General features: G+C 40.9%; 1 protein-coding gene across 2 annotated transcripts; it reads left to right on the forward strand.

Annotated features, from left to right (window-relative positions):
- Window positions 1-795: 795 nt before the first annotated feature.
- HTR2A (5-hydroxytryptamine receptor 2A) lies at window positions 796-23,825 on the forward strand. Of its 2 annotated transcripts, XM_058800060.1 has the most exons (4): window positions 796-990; window positions 1,460-2,117; window positions 6,018-6,218; window positions 22,106-23,825. In XM_058800060.1, the coding sequence occupies exons 2-4, from the start codon at window positions 1,718-1,720 to the stop codon at window positions 22,918-22,920; spliced, it is 1,416 nt and encodes a 471-aa protein (XP_058656043.1). In that variant the 5' UTR covers window positions 796-990; window positions 1,460-1,717; the 3' UTR covers window positions 22,921-23,825. The 2 variants fall into 2 exon arrangements, with proteins under 2 accessions (XP_058656043.1, XP_058656042.1); XM_058800059.1 differs by having other exon boundaries at window positions 845-2,117.
- The last annotated feature ends 334 nt before the right edge of the window (window positions 23,826-24,159 follow it).

A 24,159-nucleotide genomic window follows, 5' to 3' on the forward strand; every position in this document is an offset into this window, starting at 1 on the left:
GCAGAAGTAAAAGGCAGAAGCAGTGTCAGGCTGTTTTGTTTCCCCTTTGCTCTACACACTTTGCTTTACAGAATTGTTTCATTCGGGATGCCTGCTTGGGACAGGCTGCTGGAGTTGGCATTTACATCTATCTCCTGACAAAAGAGTGTGACATCAGAGTGACTCCAGTTTTTTATAAATATCTATTACCAATTTGATTCATATGTCAGCACAGACCTGGAGTTAAAACTGAAGGGGACTGACTATTATGCCTGCCTTTTAAGGCTGGTGGAATTTCCCCTCTTTAGGGAAAAAACTTCTCACTTACATATTTCACTAGTATCTACCATTGCAAGCCTTAGATTTTGTCTCTCTCAAGCCTGCATCCTGTAAATCCCTGTAATTGCATGCAGCTGTTTGTGAGCCACCCGCTGCAAATTGAAAGCGTGTACTGAAAAAGCCCCCAAGCAGAGAACCTCTTAAACAAGCACTGAAAAAGCTGCTGGTTTACCAAAAAGACCCTCTCTGCTCTGCCCTCCCCTGCCCTCCTCTGCTGTTGCTACCTTGCAGTTTCTGACATCCAGAGAGTGGGAGGTCTGACGATCCGAACAAGGCAGCAAGGGAGAAATTCCATTCCTGTTGCAATCAGTAATTCCTCCGTGCAGGCTGCTTTCTCAGGAGCGTGTGCGCGTGCTTTCCTTTGTGTCACTTCAAGAAGGGCTCTGATATTATTATTACTTTAAATATAGCTTGCCCCGGGGCGGGGAAATGCACAAGGAAAGAGCCGGCGAGCAGCCTATCTCTCAGAAGAAAAGAGCAAGCCTCGCAGCACAGGAACTGGCTTCACTCAAGTGTGCAGTTTAGAAGTCAAAAAACTATTTGAAATACCACCATTGTGGAGGAGGCTGAAGAAAAAAAGACACAGAACTGGCTAAACACAGCGAAGAATATTGTAAACCAGGGTGCAAAGTGCATCTGTTTGCGGTTTGAAAGTGGGCTCTGAAGTGCAATGTAAGTCTTCCTTAAATTGTATTCTTTTATAACAATATCTAGTTGTTTAATTTCCATTCTGAAGCCATGCTGGGCCAAAAGGTACAATTAGCTACAAAAATCAGCATGGAACAGAATGTGTAGTCTCTGATATGAGGCTGAAAATGGTTCTGAAATACAACAGAAGACAGAGACTATCAGCCATATTATGGAAGATGCACTATAAATAAGAGCATATTTAATTATTTCAAGAAAAAGATGCTGGATGGAATCATTAATCAACTTTCTTAATAGAGAAGCAAGAGTTTTGCTGTTTAATACAGCAAGATATTTTAATACTGCTGTGTTTAAAATTGTGTGATAGCAGTTACCAATAGCAATAAGACGTAGCTCCAGAGGGGAGTCCTAGTGGTTGCAAAAGTTTTATGTCTTTTATTTCTCCAACATTTTTGCTCTCTGAAGCCTCAAGTCCACATTCTGTATCCTACAGCCTGGTTTTACTTTTCAGCTGGATTTTCAATATATGCTAACACTGGACTTCCTCTGAAACTGAAAACAGAACATTTCAGCTTTTGGAGTTATTCTGGTATGTTTTTCTGCATCGCACCAGTGGCAAAAATACAATTGACAAAACATTGTGCACCCTCAACTTCTGGCATGGAGAGCTGAGGAATATAATGCCCAATGGTGGCAAAGGGTGATAATTTCCTGTTTTTCACAATTTATCTCTGTGGTTTTGGACTTAGCAATGGATATTCTTTGTGATGGAGAGACCTCTGTGAACCCAACTGCAAACTCCTTCATACAAATAAACCATGAGAGAAGATTCTACAGAAATGTTTATGGAGCTGGAGAAATTAATATATCACATCTCTGCAACTTGACTGTGAACTCTGACAACCTAACCAATCTTTCATGTGAAAGTAACATGAGCCCACCGTGTTGCCCTTCACAGAAAAACTGGCCGGCTTTGCTGACAGTGATAGTGATTGTTTTAACCATTGCTGGAAATATTCTCGTCATCATGGCTGTTTCACTGGAGAAAAAACTACAGAATGCCACTAACTATTTTCTAATGTCACTTGCAATAGCTGATATGCTGCTGGGTTTCCTTGTCATGCCTGTGTCCATGTTAACCATACTGTATGGTGAGTATTAGCTGTGTAACTGCTGCATGTATTGATAAGCCTTAAACACTGCATGCAATAACATCTTGTTCTCATTATGATTTCATTCTCTTACCGCAGAAAATTGTTATCACTCCATATAAATTGAAATGTGTGTCACTGGTTAATGGGTGGAACAGGTGAAGTACTTGAATCTTTTCCTATTTTGTATTTCCAGCTGCAGGCATTTTAAACACAGTCCATAACATCAGTTTATCACTCAGTTGTCAGATGAATTGTCTCCAAGTGTATATGAAGGTGCTTTACTCTTTCTATTGCTTTCAGGTTTTTTCCCCGGCACATAATTTTCATATTCCCAATGAGAATGTAGGGTCCTGCCAGTTACTTTCCTCTGCAAATATGCACTGAAACACTGATGACTGCTTTTAGATTCAAAGTAGGCAGCCTCCTTAATTAGTTAATAATAAAAATGTAAATAATTTTCTTATCACCAATACCCTGCTTAGATATCTACTTACTAGCAAATGCTGGAATAAATACTGCAGGAGTTAAGAAATGGATGGGCTTTCTGCCTGTTTAGTAACATTTATAAATGCAAAACTATTATTTCTTAAGAGAAGTTAATTAAGTTAATAGTGACTCACAGTTCATGCCCTTGCAGGTGATTAATAGCAGATCTTTCTTCTCATTTTCACCAAAATCATTTGCAGCACAGCCCATGCCAGAACAAGCAGCACCCTATGTGTTCAGCACCAATTTTGTCAGGCTGTTAGTGTCCTTAAACTTCAGAAATGAGCCTTCCAATGCTACTGAATTGCTGCAGTTCAAAGAGAAGCTACACATTGTCAGGAGGAAAGTAGATGGTTTGAAAAGATTTCTATTACTTCACTACTTTTGGACTTAAGGTCCAAACATGGGCTTGTTCTTAATGGAGTTTTAATCCAGAAAGTTGGAAGTTTATTTTCCGTTTTCAGTATCTCTACACAGATCGCCCCCAGTAGCATTTGCTGACCGCATTTGGCATCAGTCATGGTACAACACCGTGATTTACCGTATTAGTGTGCGATTATCTTTGGCGGGAGAAGCAGCGTGAAGCAGGAATCGTCCGATGGGTGAGATTAGAGTCGTGCGCGATTCCCTGAGACAAGCAACAGGGACTCCTGCTGGCCGGGCTCCGCTGCCGAGGGAGGAGGCGCCGGAGCCGTGTCTGGGGAGGGATCTGGGGCCGGGGCTGGAAGCCGGAGCCCCCGGGCCGGGCGAGGCTGCGCCGCCCTGCCGGAGACGGCCGGGGCACCGGGCAGGGGCTGCGCTGGCTTTGCCCCCTCTCCCCTGCTTCTTCCCCTGCTAGACCAGGGATGGAAGCTGCATAACTTGGGGTGAAAAATCATCTGGTGGCACGCAGTGGTACCAGGAGAACCATCGTGGTGTGGTGCACCATCAACCTGCAGGATGATCAGTGCTGGCACGGAGGGAAACCTCCCCTTCCACAGGAGCACTTTCTTGGCTGCAGCTTCTCAACTTCAGCCACATCACGTATACTGAGAGTCTTGAGCTCAAACTGGAGGCCTTTGAACACACCTGCTCTGCCAAGACACCCCCAAGCCTGAGGAAGAAGAGTGCCCCCACCACTCCTCCTGCAGCCCCTTGAAGGAGTATGGTGATTGCTTTGTCCAGAGATGATTTTCTTGTGGGCAATTCTGGTTTGGGTGCCCAGCCATGCCGGACATGTGCCTGTGCCAGTCTGCACCCTTTGGGCTGGGCAGGGTTCTCCATCCACCCAGCAGCCCCAGACTGCTGGAAAAGGCAGCACCCAGTAAGTCCTGCCAAGGTGGGCATGACTCCAGAGCAGAAAACTTCCTGGAAGATGTTATCTACACCCTTATTAAGGGGGCACCTTATTGCATCCAGAGTTTTCTCCTCTCATATACTGATACTGTTTTATGCTTGCCCCATCCTGGTCTACTGCAAAGATGAGAAGTCTAGAAAGATATGACAAATGTGTTCCCAAAGGTCACTGAAGCAAGAGAAGATGTATGTTGTCAAGTGTAAAAATACTTTGATGGTTTTCCCTGTGTAAACTGGCCTGGCCTGACAGAGAGATGCTACTGGGAAGTCATGCCCCTGAAAGCCAGCCATCACATAACACACTCCAGGGACCAAACTTCCCAACAGAAGAGCAGAAAACATGATAAAATACATCCATAACTGCTGTATGGCTTGCCAGGGTCAGCTTGTATTACAGCAACCCACAGAAGAACAGCAAGAAATAGGTCTCCTCAGTACTCACTGAGACTAAATGTAATTAGGCACAGATCTTCCTCCTCCACCTCTCCTTCCATTCCTGCTGCTGCAAATCTTGTACTGTATCTCCAAAGGAAGACAGGCAGTCCCCAAAATACTTACATATTCTCACAATATGAGCTTTGGCTTTTTCCCATGCCACACTATTATGGGCAGCTTGGGTAAATATCCTCTGAATTAAATCACTACAAGACAACTGCAAAACTTGCTCCAAGGAGAGCTATTAGTGGTTCCCTGCAGGAATAGAAGGGATTTTGAATGGGGGTCCTGCAGGGCTCTGCTTAGCCTGGGTCTGCTCAGTACTGCTCTGAACAACATGTATAGTTGGAGTGAGAGCTTACACAGCTTTCCAAAAGCACCAAGCTGGGAGAGGTTACAGGCACTCAGAGGGACAGGATGAGAATCATCAACAAGAATCTGGACCCCTGAAGAGAAACCAACAAACAGCATTCAGCGAGGATAAGTGCAAAGGTAAAGAAGCAAACCAGCTTCTGCTGGTGAAATTTGTCCGGCCTTCAAGAATGCTGAACAAGATCTGGCTGTCAAAATGTATCATTAGCTAAATGTCCTTCACTAGAATGATATTTTCATTAAAAAGACACTTACCATTCCAGGTTGTATAAGTAAAGACACTCGCTTCAAGATCCATGAAGAAGTCTTGTATTTCACTTAGCAGTCAGGAGGCCTTTGCAAGAGTAAGAGTCCTCTTTTAGTCACTGAATGATATACAAGATGTATATTTATACAGATAAATTAATGCATTCCAGGGCAGAAAAACAAAAAGGAAAAAAGTTTTAAAAGCATGATCTGTAAGAAAAAGATAAATTACTAGGCTTTTCTTAGACTGGAAGATAAAAAAATAAACACAAAACTGGGCAAACCATGATAGCCATCTCCCAATAGCTTTGAGAAAGGAAAGTAATCAATTAATCTTCATAGATAGTGGAAAAAACAGGGAAAAAGTAAGGGCTTAATTAGCAGCAAAGAAGCTGTAGGTTGGATATTGGTAAACACTAATGCATCTGCTTTGGCTTGCTTTCCCTGGAGGAGCCTATCAATATTCATTGACAGAGGGAATATCCTCATTTAGGTATGTGGTAGAAGCCTAAAGACAGGTGAGATAAATATCACTGGCATGCAATAAATAATTTTTCTTCTTTAGTTTCCATTAAATCCAAAGTTTTATTTTCAGAATTAAGGCAGCTTTGCATATCAGCAGGTGTTGAAAATGCAGTAATTACGTGGATAGAAAGTCCTAAAGCAAAATTGAGAACTTGCAGGTTTACAATGACAAAATTGCTTCTCTTTTCATAGATTTGCTGCCAAAAATGTTTAATCATAGCACCAAGCACTAGCATTATGCAAATAGAATTAAAAAGAAAACACATATGCTGCCTGTAGCCTGGGAAAGAAGCAGAGTTAACCCCAAAAGCTACAGTTAGAAGGCTGCAAACAAATAAAAATATTTTCTTAAAACAATGTCAGGCAGCTTCTACATGTAACACTTACTACTACATAGTACTTACTACTATCCTCCTAGAAGGATATATGCACTAAGGCACGTGTCACAACAAGGGATATATCCACATCTTTAGCTGATGCCAGCTTTCTCTTGTGCAGGATACGAATGGCCTCTGCCCAGGAAGCTGTGTGCCATTTGGATCTACCTGGACGTGCTGTTCTCCACAGCATCCATCATGCACCTCTGTGCCATCTCGCTGGATCGCTACATTGCCATCCGGAACCCCATCCACCACAGCCGCTTCAACTCCAGAACCAAGGCTTTTGCCAAAATCATTGCTGTTTGGACCATATCAGTTGGTAAGTGAGGCAACATTTCAGCTTGTAATTGCAGGTTTCCAGCTTTTGAGAGGATTTGATGTATATACTGCAGTCTAAAACTTTATTCTCTGCCTGCAGTATTTTGCTTTTCACTTCTGTGAAAGTGATGTAATATAGTAATTATGCAATGGAAATCAGCAACAGTGGGAAATGGAGGAGAACTGAGCAGCACTGAAAGAATATACATCAATGATAGCATGACCACATTCAAGTTTATTTTAAAGATGTGTTGATTTCCCATACTGATGAATCATCATTACCTAAACATCTGAAGAGAAAAAAAATATATCAACTGAAAAACAGTATTTCCCTGTTATATGTAAGTCAGTTGTCCCAATTTCTCATTTAGGTAATTTGCTTAGAGCTTTTTCTCATGGGCAGATCTTCTCTGCCTTTCTTGGTGTGTATGGTGGGGAATTTATGCATCCTATTTAGGAGACAGCAGGTACTGTGTGCAGTGAGAGTGAGAGGAGTCTCTCCAGAGGACAGTTCAGAGTTACATCCAAAATAGGTGTTCTGAATGGCATAGTACACAAATCTCTTTGTGCACTGGCAAAACCCAGAGCCTCAAAACTAGGCAGGGGAACACTGATCTTTCATTCCCCTGATAGTGGCATTTACAGAGCAGTCTTATGGCATGGGAGTTGGGACAGTTTGGTGTCTGATGCCATCAGGAATTTCCTCACACAGCTGGGGTGGAGGTTCTCAAATGCTTTGAAAATACAGTTCCCTTTCAGTGCTTGTAGACCCTTGAGCATTGGCAGCTCACTTGTATTAGAGGCAGGAAAAATTCACTCTTGTGCCCTAGAAGAGATGTGAGCTGTCAGCAATCAAAGGAAATTAGCTCCTTCCCTGGCTAATACAAATTATTGCAAGTGGTAACAGTGATCCCTTGCCACTCTTCCCAGAGTAGGGAAAGGAGATGATGCTTAACATGCTGCCAGCCTGGCACTCTAAATTGTCTCCTGACCTCCCTTTTGATCCTGGCCCACAGTCTGAGAAAAAGCAGTCTAGGGTTGTTAAGATTTAAAATACTGTGTCTTCTGCTGCACAACAAGAAATCATGGGAGTCTTCACTCAACAGGAGGACAGTTCTGCATTCTACACAACCTGATGAGGTTCAACAGCATCTGGCTCTGGGGTGCATTCACCTGATCAGATGTAGATATCTGGCACAGGCCAGGTAAAATCCATCCTAAACATACCTAGTTCTCAACTATGAAGGAAGCCTATAACAACTCAGATGCAAATGTCTTCATTTAAATGAATCATATCTTGTCTCTTCTACAGTCACATTTTTTAATTCAGTAGAAAACATATTACCTACTCTGTCCAGTTTTTCCAGTTTTTGAAACTGCTAAGTACAAGTATTTTCAGTGCATTTCTCTCTATATAGCATAAGTAAGTCAAGCATCCCTTAAAATTGTGCATACTGTGTTTGTCTGCACTTGTGTGTGGTGCCTTGTGCTTAGTATGTGTGAAATTACTGTCCTGTTTAAACACAAATTCATAGAATGATCAGAATGACCATTCCAGGGGCAAACCAGTGGTCCACTTTGCTCAGCATCTTTTCTCAGAGTGTTTGAATCAGCTCACTATTAAAAGGAATCTGGAAAAAACGTGTTATTTTACCCCTACCAGTTAGAACATGGTTTATGTCCTGTGGCAGGAGGGTTTATTTAATTGATCGCTTGATATTTTGTTTCAAAAGTTACATCTTTTTTTGCAGTAATAACTAGTAACATATCCATTGTAAAAACACCTTTTCTGCTCTCTGGAGAAACTATCTTCTAACAGTGAGGAGATGAGTCACAGATGTTACTTGTTATTATCATGGCAAGTGATAGCAATGTGGTCCCTATTTGTAGAACTCTGAAAAATACAACTCCTTATTTTATTGGAAACCTCTCAAGTGTGGCATGAGTGAAGAGGACGGAGTCCTGCTTTACTGCAGCTGGATAAGGACATGTGTAAAGGAACAGTGGATGTCAGGAAAATAGGAAGGATAACAGGATAACTCCATCTCATTCACAAATTTCATGTCATCAAAACAGTGAGAAGGTTAAATAGGTACAAGTTAATGTAGGCAAGCACACTTAGGTGGGCATGAATGAAGTGATGCTCAGCTGGTTTCTAGTCTCATGGAAGCAAGGGGCATTGGGAGACCAGCTGAAGGAAGACTGGTTGGTTTCCAACCTGGCAACAAGCTATGGCAAATGGGATGTGCTCCAGAGGACAGATAAGAAAGCAAACACATAGGAAGAAGCTATAGGAAACTGATGAGCCAGGCTGGACTAAGTTTGCACTGTGCCATATTTCTGTATTACTAGAAAAAAGAAAAAATGCCAGTTATTGTAAGGAATCTTGACAGATCCCAGATCACCCATGCAACCTGTCAGTCAGTCATCAACCCTTATCCTCCTGATCTGCCACCTTCCAGCTAGGAATATGTAGTAAATGGATTTCTGAAGGTGCTTTCTGTATCACTTACTAACAGGAAATGCTTTCTGAACAAAGAGGTGCTCCATGTATCATTTACCAGTCTCCAGGCTCTCAGTGCTACTTAGAGTGACAGGGCTATAAAGGATTTAACTCTTTGCATTTTCACACAGCTATGGCTAAGAACTCTCACTGGAATGAGTGAGGTCAGGATGGTGAGACACTGGCACAGATTGCCCAGAGAAGCTGTGGATGCTCCATCCCTGGAGGTGCTCAAGGACAGACTGGATGGGGCTCCAAGCAACCTGGTCTAGTGGCAGGTGTCCCTAGCTGTGGCAGGGGAGTTGGAATGAGATTATCTTGAAGGTTCTTTCCAACCCAAACCATTCTATGATATCTGGCACAGGCAGAGGTGGTGTTGGGCACAACACACCTTCCACAGCACCTGGTGTAGCTGCCATCTCACTTACAGATTCAGATCCAAGGTTTTGCTCTCCAGCCTCGAACAGACACCCTTTGAATTCCCTATTTTCCTACAGTTTTCCATTCAGCTGGTGACCTGTGAAGTATGAGATGGAGGGTAAAAAGCAAGAGAAAGAACTGAAAGGTGTTATGTTCCCCAGTACAGTTGTTCATTTTAGCAGAGGAAGAAGGGAGAAGCAGCAGAGAGTTGTGTGTTGGCGGTGCATTTAATCGGTTCCAGTGACCATGCAAACAGCTCAGGCTAAACTGAACAGCATTGATGAACATACAGGGCTTTCAGATGCTGCCTTCTACCACCCTCAATATGGAAACAAACCATTTAATCCTACCACTTGTCTTTCAACCCATTCTTTTTCAACAAGAGGATCTTTCTTCTATTGTCATTAGGATTTAATTTCACTAACAGCCTTTGATAAAAAGTATTGTCAGGGACTTCTGGAAATCCAGGAACGTTATATCAGCTGGATTACCCTTATACACCTGCTCACTGACTCCTGCAAATACTTCTAGCTGATTTGTTGGGCCTGAACCCAACTCACCTAGATTATAACTTCTAGTGTACCCAATTAATTACACTTTCATTCCCTAAAATTGTAATTTTCCTTTTATTCACTACAAATATATTCTGTCAATTTTAACCAAAGGCAATCAGTGATCTTCCTTCCATTGGCTTCAGTGACATATGAAGCATTTTAAAAACAGCAGAAAAAAAGCACAGATAGTTTAGTTTACTTCACTTCTGAAATCTTGATTTTATCAGTTTAAAAAAAGTAAATTGTGGTAACATTTGTTTTTGCATTTAGTGGAAGAAGAGCATTTAGCCAGAAGCCTATGTTTCACTTGACCGTGTAATGCCACAGGCAATTGGTTTAAAATAGATTCTAATTACTGTAACAGATTCTAATTGTGTCTTTAATTCTTAAATCATCCAGTGTGCACAGTGGTTAGATAATTAGATTATTTGTTGTTGAAGGCAAAAGCTCATTAAACCCTGAAAATTATTCCATTTCTTTTAAAGCACAGAGGTGCTTTATTATTGAGAACAGGTGTAAAATGCCAAAGGATTTTTCCTTGCTGGAGAAAAATAGAATTTTGAATGGAAGTGAAATCTATAGAATTGTAAATAGAGCCTATACTGAAAAATACATGTAAAGTACCTTTGAGTCCCTAATGGGCCTAACAAAGGCATTGCTCTGCAAGAGGCCAACAGTGCATCATCCCCTCTTTGAAGGGTAACATAAAAGAATTACAGGCATGAATGTGAAGTCCTTATATATAACATTTCTCATTTCTTATTTCTTTCTATTCCTCTGTTAATGGTCTAAGTAATGTGAAGTCTGATGAAGCCCAAGCACTCTAAGCTGAGTTTTCTCTTATCATTTCTCACTCAGCCTACACATCTGTTCACTGCCTTCAGGCAGTCTCTGCACTCCCCAGTCACTAACAACTTAGATTTATTCAGTACTTTTCATGCAGAAAAAAAAGCCCAACATGGATCTGGATGAATCTGGTAAAATACCTCCCACCACATAACTCTAAAATTTTGCCAATGCTTTTGAGGCTTCGAAAATGAGAAATACTGTAGCATGTGAAGCAACTTTCTCCAAAGTGCAGAGTGAAGTTAGCCCCAGGTGTACAAATCAAGCCCAGTGCAACTGAGCCCCCAGCTAATTTGGCAGTGTAAAATTTTATGCTGATACAGAGGCTTACACCTCCTTCACAGGCAGCCTGCGATTTCTCTGCATGGCTTCTTGCTGCCTAACAGCATTTGAAGGGCCAGGGAAGCAGCAGGGATTGGGAGACTTCAACTACCTGTGCCTCTGGATTGTGTTTTGTTGACAGCTTTGGTCTCCTTAGGCTCAGTCTTTCTGTCAAGCACAGCTTTCATTTGAAAATCCCTTTACTGGTTTCAAAGGGCACAAACAGCTAATAAACTGCAGGCTGGGAATCCCTGTCCTGAATCTGCTACACATCCATTTCTTCCAGGTGACATAATTTGCCATTTCAATCAATTCTAATTCATGGATGCCTTGGCATAGGAAAAGATAATTTGCTAAAACATGAAATATACAGCCAAAATATATAAAATTGCAAATAATTACACACTGAACAGTACTCTGGCAATATAGATTTAAAGCTTAGCACCTACATTTGGAAGTGCTGGAGCTAAACTTAAAATATCTACTACACTATCATTTCCCTAGGGAACATTTCTTTTATTTTTATCATACTCATGAAACCATCTCTCAGAGAATGAAAATAATGTTTGCTCACTCCACCTGCAGGGTCTCAGGGGCAAACACTGTAGTTTTTATGTTCGGGCTGCCCTGTGACCTTTATGATTTGTGGATGTAGATGATGCCATAAAAATAAAATTGATAAAATTGAAAAAAAACTGTTGCACAACATACAGAGAAATTTACATCAATTATAATGAAGGGTGTTGGCCTGAAATATCATGAATAAAGTATTAGAGCTTCAGAACCATCTCAGAAATAGAATCTTCACCGTATTTCTTCACAGAGACACAATGTATGAGGCTCAGTAGGCAGCAGCAATTACGTCAGTAGAAAGTTCATTGCCATACTAATGACTCCTACAGTAGTGACAACTAATGAGAACCAGCCCTTCATGTACAGGTTGTCTGGGGTTCAGCTCCATGGAAAAGGAACATTCAGTGCTCTGATGCACATTTCTGAGTTGACTAGCACATGTATTGTGGTCATGAGGCATTACTTCAGATGCTTCTGAGAAAGACACACAAATATCCTATTTACTTTGAAGTAAATTATCCCCATGTTTTCCATGTAACAGAACCCTTTGCATGATTTGTTCTTCCCAGAAGAGTGAACACATCCACCAGACCATCAGCTTACCACACATATCTCCCTCACCTAACTACAAAGGTTTAAAAACCTTGCATTTTCAATTTCTATACAGAGTTAAGGAAATTATCTGCATTCATTGCATTTTGAACTTGTACATGTTTGTTCATCTGACAAGGAGGTGTTACTAACATTTTACTTGTCTTTATGGAAAAAAATACTTAAAGGAATGTTAATGATTGAAGTGCTTTCTAAATTCTCCAAATTTGGAAACATAAAGATATGAGACACAGGCATGTGTCTGTAGGGACACCTTTGCAAACCAAAGACACTGAGCAATCCAGCATTCATCTGGATGGGGGAGAATATATTATACCAGTAAATATGTGTCATCAAAGGAAGAATAATTATTATGTATATATTTACCATGTTCTTTGGGTAATTACATCAGGATGAGATGAAGGGTTTTGCCTATGAAAAAGACACACGCTCATTTTGTGAGCAGTCCTTTTGCAAGGAAAAGGAATGAAAGTGAAGTGAAAGGAATGAGGGATGGTCATATCAGTATTGTGTGGCTTTTCTTTCTGCTTTGGTTTTATTTTTAAAGGCAATAGAGCTGTATTTTTGATAGAAAAGAGCCTGCTTAGTCAAGATGAAGATGAAATAATTAGTTCCCTTTTTCTAAAAAAACTTGTCTTTGTTTTGAAGACCATAAGGACCATGTTCTTCTTCCTCTTGAAGCTACCAGCAAGAAGCATAAAGTTCATTTGGACCAGACCTGTCCTGTTATGAGGGGTTTTTGAATAAGAAGTTGGTGGGTGCCAACATGACCTACAATCAGCCAGTCACTCTTTGTAGGATATATCAGAGTAAATGGAACATTTTAAGAAAAACGGCAGCATCTCTAGTCAGAGGAGCTGGATTTCTGCATAGAAAATGCCACATGCAACACAAATGATAACAAAAGAACAAGGTACAAGGAATTATGTTAGGATTCATAAATTCTGTTGTCTGTACGCTGTGACTGCATTTAATCACCTTCTAAATTAAAAATGGTGCGGCACATTAGCACAAGCAGCACAGTGTTGCATAAAAGAAAATGTCAAGAAAAGAGAAAATTTCATTCATTTTAAAATTATACAGAAAGATTTCACAAGTTCCATATTTATTACATTTGGCTTAAGCCAGATGTTTTGTTTTATGACACTAAAAAAGGTTCATGTATCAGAGAATTTTTTAAAATTAAAGGCTTACATTTATCTTTACCAGCAGGAACATTGCAAACTATTGAACACTCAGGCTGTAATTAACTTTCCCCACACATTACCTGGCCTGTGCCATTGGCATCACTTCTAAGCAGAAGCCCAGCTAATAAAAGTCAAGTGTTTTGTCAGAACTGCAACAACATATTCCTAATTACCTGAGACAAATTTAGAAACACCTGTCAGGTGATTTTGCCTATGATGTCCTCCAGGGTCATTGATGGAAAATAGCTTGTTGAGCTCCTGTGATGTCCTGAAAGCAGGCTGTAGCATTGTGATAAAGGCTTTCTTTTCTGCCTGATCAAAATTGGAATCTGTGTATTTCACAGTATTCAATCCTGCCTTTATGTTGGAAATAAATCACACCCACTGGGAAGACTTATTTCCTTTTGGCAGAACATAGGCCTTTTTACAACTTCTTGTATTTGATCAGAGTTTTGAAATGTCAAATTGACCACTATTGCAAGGATTATAGACTGAGCTGAACTGTGAGTATCCTGAGAGAAAAACTATGTGATTTTAGGTCCAAGATGCGCTGAGTGAGCAGTGTAAATTTCCTCTTTCATCCACAGAAGTACTCAGAGGTTTTAGATTGAAAATTCCCCAGTTAAATACAGTCCTGCCTTGCATACTACTGCAGGACATGAGGAAGTTAACAGAACAGATCATGTTTTTACTTTTTATTTCCTAGGTGCTTTGCGACATTTAACAGAAAGATGAGCCTAGGATCACGCTGTAACACCCACACAGACGCCAGTAGATGGTGGAAATATGGGCAGATACAATCCCTTCAGATATGCTCCCTTTTTCTCTCTTCTTCAACACCATTACCCTGTAAATGTGACCAGGGCATTGGCTGGTCTAACAGAGTTCAGTCAGGTTGAAGGGCATTTGCTGCAAGGTGGACAGTGAAACATAAACCTCAGGATCCTGACTCATCATCTTCAGACCTGTGCAGGTCTCTAAGCTGCTTCTCATTCTGTTTTTCTTTCCAAATTATCCATCATGTCAGGACATCTATCCCAATAACTGTCCAGCCACTGCTGCAGTCTCCTTGTGTAACTAGTAAGAAGCTGACAATTTGCTTATTGAGCAGCTTCTGCAAGCAACCACAAAAGGAGCCATGGAGAAACAACTGGGACATGGTCTGAGGTCTAGAAAATCCAGAAGAATTACAGTTTTTTTTATCTCTGCCTTTCAGATGGAGTGTGAAATTATTGTAAAAAATTCATAATAATGATTTAAAAATTTATCTGATAGCTACATTCAGTGTCCTTTTAAATTACACAATGAGGCCAAGTAGCATTGCTGAAGAAATCTCAGAGATACTAACAGAAATCTCTATTCAGTTCAGTGGAAGATTAGGGCAGAGTTAAGTAAATTATCAGCATTCAGCAAATCACACCATGTAATAATTAAAAGACAGAGATATAAAAACAGGACTATCAGGGGATCTTGTCACTTAGACTGCTCTAGGAGGCATTATTTGATTATGGCAGTGGAATATCGAGGGTCTTTCCATAATTTCTGGCTTATTGCTGCTATAAGTATTTTTTTAAGCCTTACTGTGTACATAGCATGTATAGCACATAATAAATTAGCCCCAGGATCCTTTTGAAGCTTCATAGCTAAAAAGACAAATTAATAACATCTGATCTAGGAAGATCCTGTAAAAAAGGTATGGTATTTCCTTCTTCTCAAAGCACTCTTATCCCCAAATCTGCTCTCCTAGGGGCCTGAACAGTGAATGCTGTGAGGCCACCTGACATGGAATGCAGAAAGGTCATATGCTAAACAGAGGGGGTATCACAGATGGCTGAAGTTGATTCTACACAAGGTTCTTTTCCTTTGCAAATTAACATATTTACCTAGGCCAGTGCCAACCATACATTTCTAACTTCTTTTGACTAGAAATTAAACCGTCGCTACCAGGAACTTAAAAGCACCAATGCAATATAAACAACATTAATTGATCTTGCAGAAAGATAAAGGGTGTTTGACCTGCTCTACTGCATTTTGCTGAGCCACAGAAGCAGCAGGCTCAAAAAGCAGGAGGAGAACCTTGTCCCTCTGTGCAGAGACAGACTGGAGACAGGTGGAACCCCTTGAAAATTTTCAGACTAAATATTAAGCTCTGCATTGTAAGGCCAGTTACTTTTTACCATTTCTAATCACCATGGATGAAGAGCATCCTTAGCCTACAGTTGTCATTTGCCTATATCCCCTGGAGGAGCACAACATGCCCAGCACCCTTCCAGCTCCCAAATGGCAGCAGAGTTGTAGCTGCTGTCCACCTTGGACTTGGGCTCTACTCAGCCAGCATCCCCCAGGCAAGTTGCTTCCTCACCTTCTTTATTTCTAGCTGTTTGATAGATGTAGATTTCTATATGCCCTTTAGTGACTGAGTAACCCCCTTAGACAGAGAGCTAACAGCTTCTCTTAATTGGAGATCTCTATGAGAAGCTAAAAAACACCTTGGAAGAAGCCTCTGTCCAAATGAAAAATAATGTCCCCAGCTGAAAAGCAAAGACTGTATTGGGGAATAGGCTCCACTGGAAGCTGCTAGGCAAAAGGTTGTAGCTCCCTCAAATACTCAGAAGGCCTGAAAAATCCAAAAAGAAAATTAGGGGAGCCAGACTGTAAACAAGTCCTACAGCATAACTAGCAAAGAGAATTTGAGGATTGCATAGGCAGGAAAAGCACTTAAAGCCAAAAGCAAAGAAACTATTTCCTGCTGTTGTATTCTTGCTGCCTTTAGGAAATAGGGCTGTGTGCACATTTTGAGCTTTATATCAAAGCAGAAAGCGACTCCATCAGCAGCTTCCTCTCTCAGAACTCAGCTCACTCTGGAGGCCAGGATTTATAAACAGCTGGGTCAAAAAGGGGCAGCTGTCCTTAATTTCTTGCACTGTCCTGCCTGTAATTCTCCTCTAATCCTATTAATAGTTATTTTACTATCACAGTTCTACAAATTAATTTGGAGACATATATCTCTGTTCTTGTTATGAAATAGGCTTCAGGACTGAGGACATAAATGAGGAACATACTAGGACACACATACTTAGCTGATTTTGTTTTTCTAAAGTGAAATAGATAATTTATGGTATAAATTATCATTCACCATATTTTTCTCACATAAAAAGAATCGAATGTATCTCCTGCTGGGCTAAATAATATGTTTCCTTAGAGATTTTCTGAGCTGTCAAGAACAAAGCCATTTCAAAATTAATATAATAATCCAGCTGTTACCTGGCACACCCTCTACGTGATGTTAAATTTGTTTTCCTTTCACTTGTATTAACTAGAATGTGTGTGACCAAATGAAGTGTTCCACAGGAAAGATACAGAAAACCAGCTTCATGTGTGCCCTTGAATAAAAAACTAAAGTTGGTCTATCAGCAGTTACAAGGAAAATGCCTGGACCCACCCTGATTCCATTCCTGTGAGTACAGCCTCTCAGGATGCAGAAAGGAGACGATGCTCCAGCACTGTGACTCACTCACTTAGCTCTTGAGGAAATCCATCTGAAAACAAATATTATGTGGGGATTTGTGAGAGAATGCTCCTCATCCACTTCCACCTCCACCAATACCAATACCTACCACCAGGGAAGAATTCTGCGCTGGTCTCACATGTGAGGAGAAATTCTAGCCCAGGACTTTGGGGACATTGTCACGCTGACTAGGGGAGGTAGAAGCTTTTTAACATTCGTGCTAACTAGATGCAGCCTCAGATGGTAATTCCCAATCCACACTGAGGTTTTCAACATCCCCTCTTCCCAGGTGGAAATTTCTGCTTCTGCACTGCCACTTATCAGCAACTTGCGCGCATTGGAAATATGGCTGGCACTACTCTGGCAGCAACAAAATTATCATAGTGAAGGGTTTGTCATGACTGGAAAGGAGTCAGTGGGGGAATAACATTGTCAGGTGCATGCAGAGAGCAGCTGTTGGCAGGTTTGGGAAAATAATGATGTAATGACAATGAAATGTAAGGATGTACCAACCATAATGGTGAGTGTCAAATGCCAAGCAGAGACACAAAGCCAGAGTGAGCAGCTCCTCTGCAGATGTTTAAGTGGAAGTAACTGTTGCTAAAGTCCAGCTCCTCATATAAGATCCAGACACATTGCCATCCTTGATACTCAGAGGAAGACATGGTCCATGGCCCCCTGCAACAAGTGACTCACTGTGGCTTGTGTTCCTTGAGCAAACATCCACACATGGCACCATGGTAGCCCAAAGGAACAAATATTCTTTTGTGTGGTTAATTAAGTCAAAAATGTTAAAAATAATGTGATGTCAGTGTGCAACAAGGAAATTTTCATACAGCATGAAACTGAGGTTATGCATTGCATGCCTTGGGATGTAGCAGGTGAGTTATACATGGACATCTGTGTACTGTTTGAATGTACCGACAGAGGATATTTTCTGAGCACCAACGGGCACCAGATACTAACATGGGCTTTTCTAAAGAAATTAGACAATATGGCCCCATTGAGCTGCTTGAAGGAGACCTGGCCTTGTCAAGCAGCAATCCTTTCAGAGGTCCCCAGTGTCTCAGCACATCTTTGTGCAGTGGCCCGTGAGCTGGCCCATGACCTGGTATGTCTGAATCAAAGTAACTGCTAAGACCTGAGATGGGGAGAGTTTTTTGTTTTTTATGAGAAAGTAAACAAAGGTGCCAAAGTTTTTGAGAAACTGTAGTGACATGTCTAAAAGGTAGTTCCTAACCCTTAGACATTTATTAAGGCACAGAATAATGCTCATTTGTATTAATAATGCTCATTTGTATAAAAAATTGAAATAGATATATGCAAGGTGAAAGCATGTGACTGACAGTTTCTGCCTAAAGGAGACTTCACTGAAAGAACCTTCACCTTATCAATTCACTTCCCCCTCCTTGTCTTCACCCCAAGTAACCCAAGAATGCCACCCTACATGCATATTGTAAATTATAGCCTTGATTTATTGATAGTCTCAGCAGCTCAAGGCAGCTGCAAACCCAGTTTACCTGTCCAGTTAAAGTGGTTTTGTGGCTGCTGTATACCTCTGAAGCCAGCAATGTGTAGCGCTATATCAACCTTTATCAATTTCAGCAGACTTTTTGAGAGAACAAAAAGAGATGCCATTGCTTTACTTCTTAACCTTTGGTGTTTTCAAGAGCCTTTTGTCAATCTGAAACTGTGCCCAAATTCTTGAGGTTTAATGGAGAATTCATTACTCATCTTCATTGTTTGGGATCTGTTGTCTGGTTTATTAAAATCCACAGTTTGAAACAGCCACGTGTGTATAAATCAAACCATCTAAATAAACCACCTTGTGCCAGAGGAACATAATATTTAGGGCTTGTTGACAAGGGAAAATGTTCCAAGTGGGAATGTCAACGGGAAATGGAGTGGCTAATGTACCTTCAGTGCTTGAATGGATGCTCCTATTTTGTGCTGAATGCCAAGGTTCTTTTGAAAGCCAAGGAAGATAAATCATAAAAAAGCCCTCAGGGGATACAAAGATTTTTTTCCAGACTGACCTTCAGCTAGTGGGAGCATGGAATGGGCAGGGTGTGGAATAGCTGTTACAGCCCTTCCAGGTTGTTTCCTTCAGATCTACTGCTGGCACATGCTTCACTTCCCAACCACCTGTTTGTCCCTACCTGGTAGCTCTGCATGATCCTTTTGCGTGAAGCTGATTTTCTTCTTATGACATTTGAATGCACAGGCACCATCTGTGTCTCCTTAAACATCCAGTCACCAAGAGCAGGGAGCTGGAAAGCAAAGACAAGTAAACCAATGAGTATATATCTGAATCATCCAGGTGAAACAGATCATTCATATTCAACTTTTAAAGAATTAATTCAGTCAGTTGCAATAATGCTAACGCAACTTTAGACTAGGACGTTTTGTTATGGGTTTACAGGACAAACTTGATCTTGACCAAACATGACATATGGGTGATATTCTTGGACATATGTGATGATTCCTAAAAATCCCATCAAAATAGTGAATGTGAGTTGTGCATGGAAGCTCCTTTACTGCCAGTTTAAATATGACTGCCTTTGAATTTGGTCCCTGTGTCCTCATGGAATTTGCCATACTTATGCTGCAAAAGCCAGCTGTTGAGAGGGGACAAACCCTGTTCCTTTCAGGAGGAAAATAGTAAATTTAGTCCCCATAGAGATATGAAAAGAGAAAATTGGGCTGGACATTAACTTTTTCCATGCAGGAATGCCACAGTGTCGAGGGATGCCCTGCATCAACTGAACTGGGTTACACAAAAAGCAGTTTACAGCTGTCAGTGTTCTCTGCCACAAAAGTGTGGTATCTCTGCTGTTTTCAAACTCTATACAGACCACTTCCCTGTGGCTGTAAGGGAAAGATACCTTGCATGGTCACTCAGAAAAACTTACATGACTAGCAGTGCCTGCTACAGCTCTGCTGCTACAGCACTTCCATGCTTGTTAAAGGAATGGCAAAGAAATGCAGGAACTTCTGCTGCACACTGAAGGCCATTTCCCTTTTTTAAAGCCAGAAATCTGGATTTAGATGCCAATCTGCAGAAGCTGCTGAGAATAAAACAGAGCAGTTGGGGAATTGCTCCCCTTGTTTCAGGCGAGAATTTGTAACAGACTTTGGCCCTTTACTTGAAAAAGCATGCAAATTACACCAAAATTCTCCTCTTTTTAATGCTGCAGCCGCTGCTCCCATGCCTCCTCATGCAGCTGAACCATAAGGTAGTAATGAAAAGCATCTTTTTACTCTGTCAATACCACTGTTTATTTTATCTCTGCAGCTCAAGCTAGGTCTTTGAATTAAATGAAAAAACAGCCTCGCTGTTATCAGCACAGGGCAGAAGCAGATGGGAAACTTGTGGTATTACTCTGACTAATGCTGTGTCTTTGTGCAGCTGCAGCATGATGCTGGGAGGTGCTGGATGCCTTCAGCATCCCTTCGACTCATCCAAAAAGAGAAAACTAACTTCAAAGCATTCTTCATTTCCCTGGAGTTGTTCAGCACCCCAGATTACTCAGCCATGGCTGGACAGTCTGGCTTCTGATGGTGACCTCTGCCTCCATGCTTTCAGTGAGAAGACTCTGACCTTTTTAGCCAGTAGCTAAAAACACTGGAGGTTTCTGTCAGCTCAGCTCAGGAGTTGCCACAGACTGCATACATTTGCAGCTCACTCACTGGCTTCTCCAAGCCGAAGTTCAAACATTTAGAGCTTGAGCAGGAGAAACAGAAAGGGTAATACCACAGGGTCTCCACCAGCTTCTGCCCTGGGCAGATAAGAAAAGCATTTTTCTAAAGTGGCCTGAGGCAATGCCATGACTCAGTTCAAAGTTGCAAAGACAAAATAAGCTACAGTGTTCCTAGAAAAAAAAGGTCTTTGTAGAAGCTCCAGAAGAACAAAAAGAATGAAGCACTTGAACAGAATAATAATCTAATATTATTATTATTACTGTGATAATTATTGTTTGGTATTGAGCCTGTACTCCACAGTCTTCCTCTAGGACTGGAGCTGTTATGCTGGGCACTGGATATGTGTGAAATGAGGACACAGGCTGTGCTTTTAAAGAACTCCCAGTTTAAGCAGCAGAGTGGTAAGAAGGGAAAAAAAAGTGAGGTAGAGGAAAGTACCATTGAAATGCAGATCTTTCAGGACTCATCTGTGAATGAGTAAGGTCACTCCTGGGCATCCACTGAACAAAGTAGGGCACAGAATCCTCACATGGTAAGAAATTCTTCTGTAGTCAATGTTTTTATTTCTCATAAGCCAGGTACAGCAACTGAGATTTCTGATCCAAAATGCAAACAGGACTGAAGCTCAAAGATTATGCTAACTTTCCATAGGAATCAGAATCCTGGTTGCTTTTATCCAAACAGGGCTGCAATATCACCCCCTGCTTCATTCCACTTTTGCTATCTTTGCGGCACATAATTTCTTTCATTGTCTGAACATTGCCTCTCTTGGAGAGACAGTATCCATTTGGAGGGGAAGAGACAAATTCTGAAAGACAACCCAAAACCAACAACCAGAGAAACAGCAGCTGCTAGATTTTACCCAGACTGTAGCAGCATTTGCAGAAATCCCTGCGGAAATGGCTGAGTAGGCTTGAAACATGCAGAGCAGTCCAAGGAGAATGGACTTTGTCACCTTGTCTTGCCAAGGATGCGTGCTTCAGGGAAAGACAAATTTTGCATGGCTGTGTGCAGAGAAGGCAGCCTCTATTAGCTGGAAATACAGTGGAAGGATTTTTGCAGTCCTGCAGGATAAACTACATCTCAGGCTGCCTCATAGTGTCTCTCAGTGCTTAATTTGTTCCTGTTGTTCATCTGGCCATTGCCACATGGGAAGCTGGGTTTTGTTAGCATTTAGCATTTAACTATATGGAGATTGCAGCAAGAAAAGAGAAAGACAAAATGAAAGATTAGACCTATGACAAAAAATTATCTTTCCTCCTAAAATTAGTATTTCCCAGAATTATTTAGAAGCCAGAACACTTTTAATCCTCTAATGAAAAACAGTCCAAAATCACTCTTATGGCACTCCAGAAAAGAAATACATAGTGTCATCTTGGTCATAGTTCATAAAATCCTTTGCCAAGGTGGCAAGGACCAAGGAGCAAGTCTGGAGATCATTATAAGGATGCCAAGATTCAAAAACAGGCTTTTCTGGCTACCAGGTATCATAGGACAGGTGAAAGGAAGCAAATGTGTTACGTGTGACTGACGTAATGTGTATAGCTATGATCACCTCAGCCACAGGAAGAAGACAGGTAGATATTTATTTGTTTTTTCTTGGAGTCTGGAAGTGTTTTTCATTATCGTTTTTAACCTCTTCTTTCTCTCATCCACCTTCAGGTATCTCCATGCCTGTACCTGTCTTTGGACTACAAGACGACTCCAAAGTATTTAAGAAGGACATGTTTAAGAAAGACATCTGCTTACTTGCAGATGAAAATTTCGTTCTAGTAGGCTCTTTTGTGGCATTCTTCATCCCTCTAACCATCATGGTAGTCACTTACTTTTTAACTATCAAGTCGCTGCAGAAGGAAGCTATGCTATGTGTGAATGACATTGGCCCTAAGACCAAGTTTACTTCATTCAGCTTCCTCCCTCAGAGTTCCCTGTCCTCAGAGAAACTCTTTCAGCGCTCCTTGAACAGAGATACGGGGACTTCAGGGAGGAGAACCATGCAATCCATCAGCAATGAGCAGAAGGCTTCCAAGGTCCTTGGCATTGTCTTCTTTCTGTTTGTTGTGATGTGGTGCCCGTTTTTCATCACCAATGTGATGGCTGTTATATGCAAGGAGTCATGCAAAGAAGAGGTCATTGGAGGACTCCTTAACATATTTGTTTGGATTGGCTACCTTTCCTCGGCTGTCAACCCACTCGTGTACACATTGTTCAACAAAACCTACCGCTCAGCTTTCTCTCGCTACATCCAGTGTCGCTACAAGGAGGAGAAGAAACCTTTCCAGCTGATTTTAGTGAACACTATCCCAGCACTTGCATATGACTCCAGACAGCTCCAGCTAGCACAAATGAAGAGCTTGAAAAAAGAGGCAAAAATGATGGCCAAGGATTACTCGGCGGTCACGATAGGAACACATCGTTTAGATGGTACCTCCAAGGGAAGTACCGGCCCAGGGAACGAAAATGTTAGTGGTGTGTGAGGGTCAGCAGCTGCCATGACAACCACTCTGTGTGTGCTGAAAATTCCACCTGCTGTGAGAAGCTCTGATAGCTTAGGAAAATCAGCTGTGTTCAAGAGACCTTCCAACAACATCATATACTCCTCACATTATCCTGTGGATGAAAAGCAGGGTTGAAGGGATATCAAATGTGCAATTTTTTTTCATACAGTATGTTGGCTGTTTTAAGCACAGGCTTTATTAAACTTATTTTTTTAATATTCTAAAGGATATATTTCTTAAAGAAAAAAAATGCAATTTCTGGTATTATAATATGGGCTGTGAAGAAACCTACGCATTTCTTTTCTCTTTGCAAATGAAAGCTAAGCTGTCCTTTGATGTTCTTGCAGAGTAGACTCCAGCTAGTTTGTCTTGCTACAATTGAGTTTTGTTATCATTAACTGAATGAGCACTTTACAGAATTTTAAACAAAATGATGGTTCATTTGCTAATATATATTTAAAATAAATCCTAAAGTATTTAAAAAAATCTATTGAAACTGCTATAGATTAATTATATGGACATTTTGTTAACTGTTTTTATGCTATTTTTTCTTCCTCAGTAACCATCCTGAAATGTCCCTGGGTTTTTCTGTCATTTGTTCTGTATTTTAAATAAGCAATCTTAAAAGGTAAATTATACTTGAATAATCCTCTGTGTCCACCACCACTTATAATCTTTATTTCAGGACTTGCAATTTATTTGCATTCAAAAATTTCACAAGTTCAGCTTAAAAATTGAAAGTAATATTTTCAAAATTATTGGTCTTAATTCCCTGCTCCCTCCCACTGGTGTTGACAGGAAGGTGAAGTGAGAGAACAGTGGAAAACCAGGCACAACATTGCTAAATAATTTCAGCACCACTTCCAGATTCATGGCTCTGTTCAATTCCAACAAAATCTGATTTAAGTAATGTCAGAGGAAACTCTGCATGAGTAAAGTCTTCAGTAAAAGGTTGAAGTAGATTCTCTCTCATCATTTCTCTTTGGTTAAAAAAGGCCGTTATGAAGAATGTCCTGGTTTTGGTTTAGGGCTTGTAAAGACAGAATTATTAGAAAACTGTTAGTTGCTAAAAATATTTTTCCCTTGTTTGACTGTATTGCTGTTAAGGCAGATTGCTCAGGAATGGTCAGAAGATTGCACTACTAGGACTCAGCCTTAATGAAATATGTATGGGCAAATGGGGCTCACTTGAAAAATAACAAGACCTGGAAACAGCAT

This window comes from Ammospiza caudacuta, chromosome 2 (assembly GCF_027887145.1).
Source record: "Ammospiza caudacuta isolate bAmmCau1 chromosome 2, bAmmCau1.pri, whole genome shotgun sequence".
Taxonomy (NCBI): Eukaryota; Metazoa; Chordata; class Aves; order Passeriformes; family Passerellidae; genus Ammospiza; species Ammospiza caudacuta.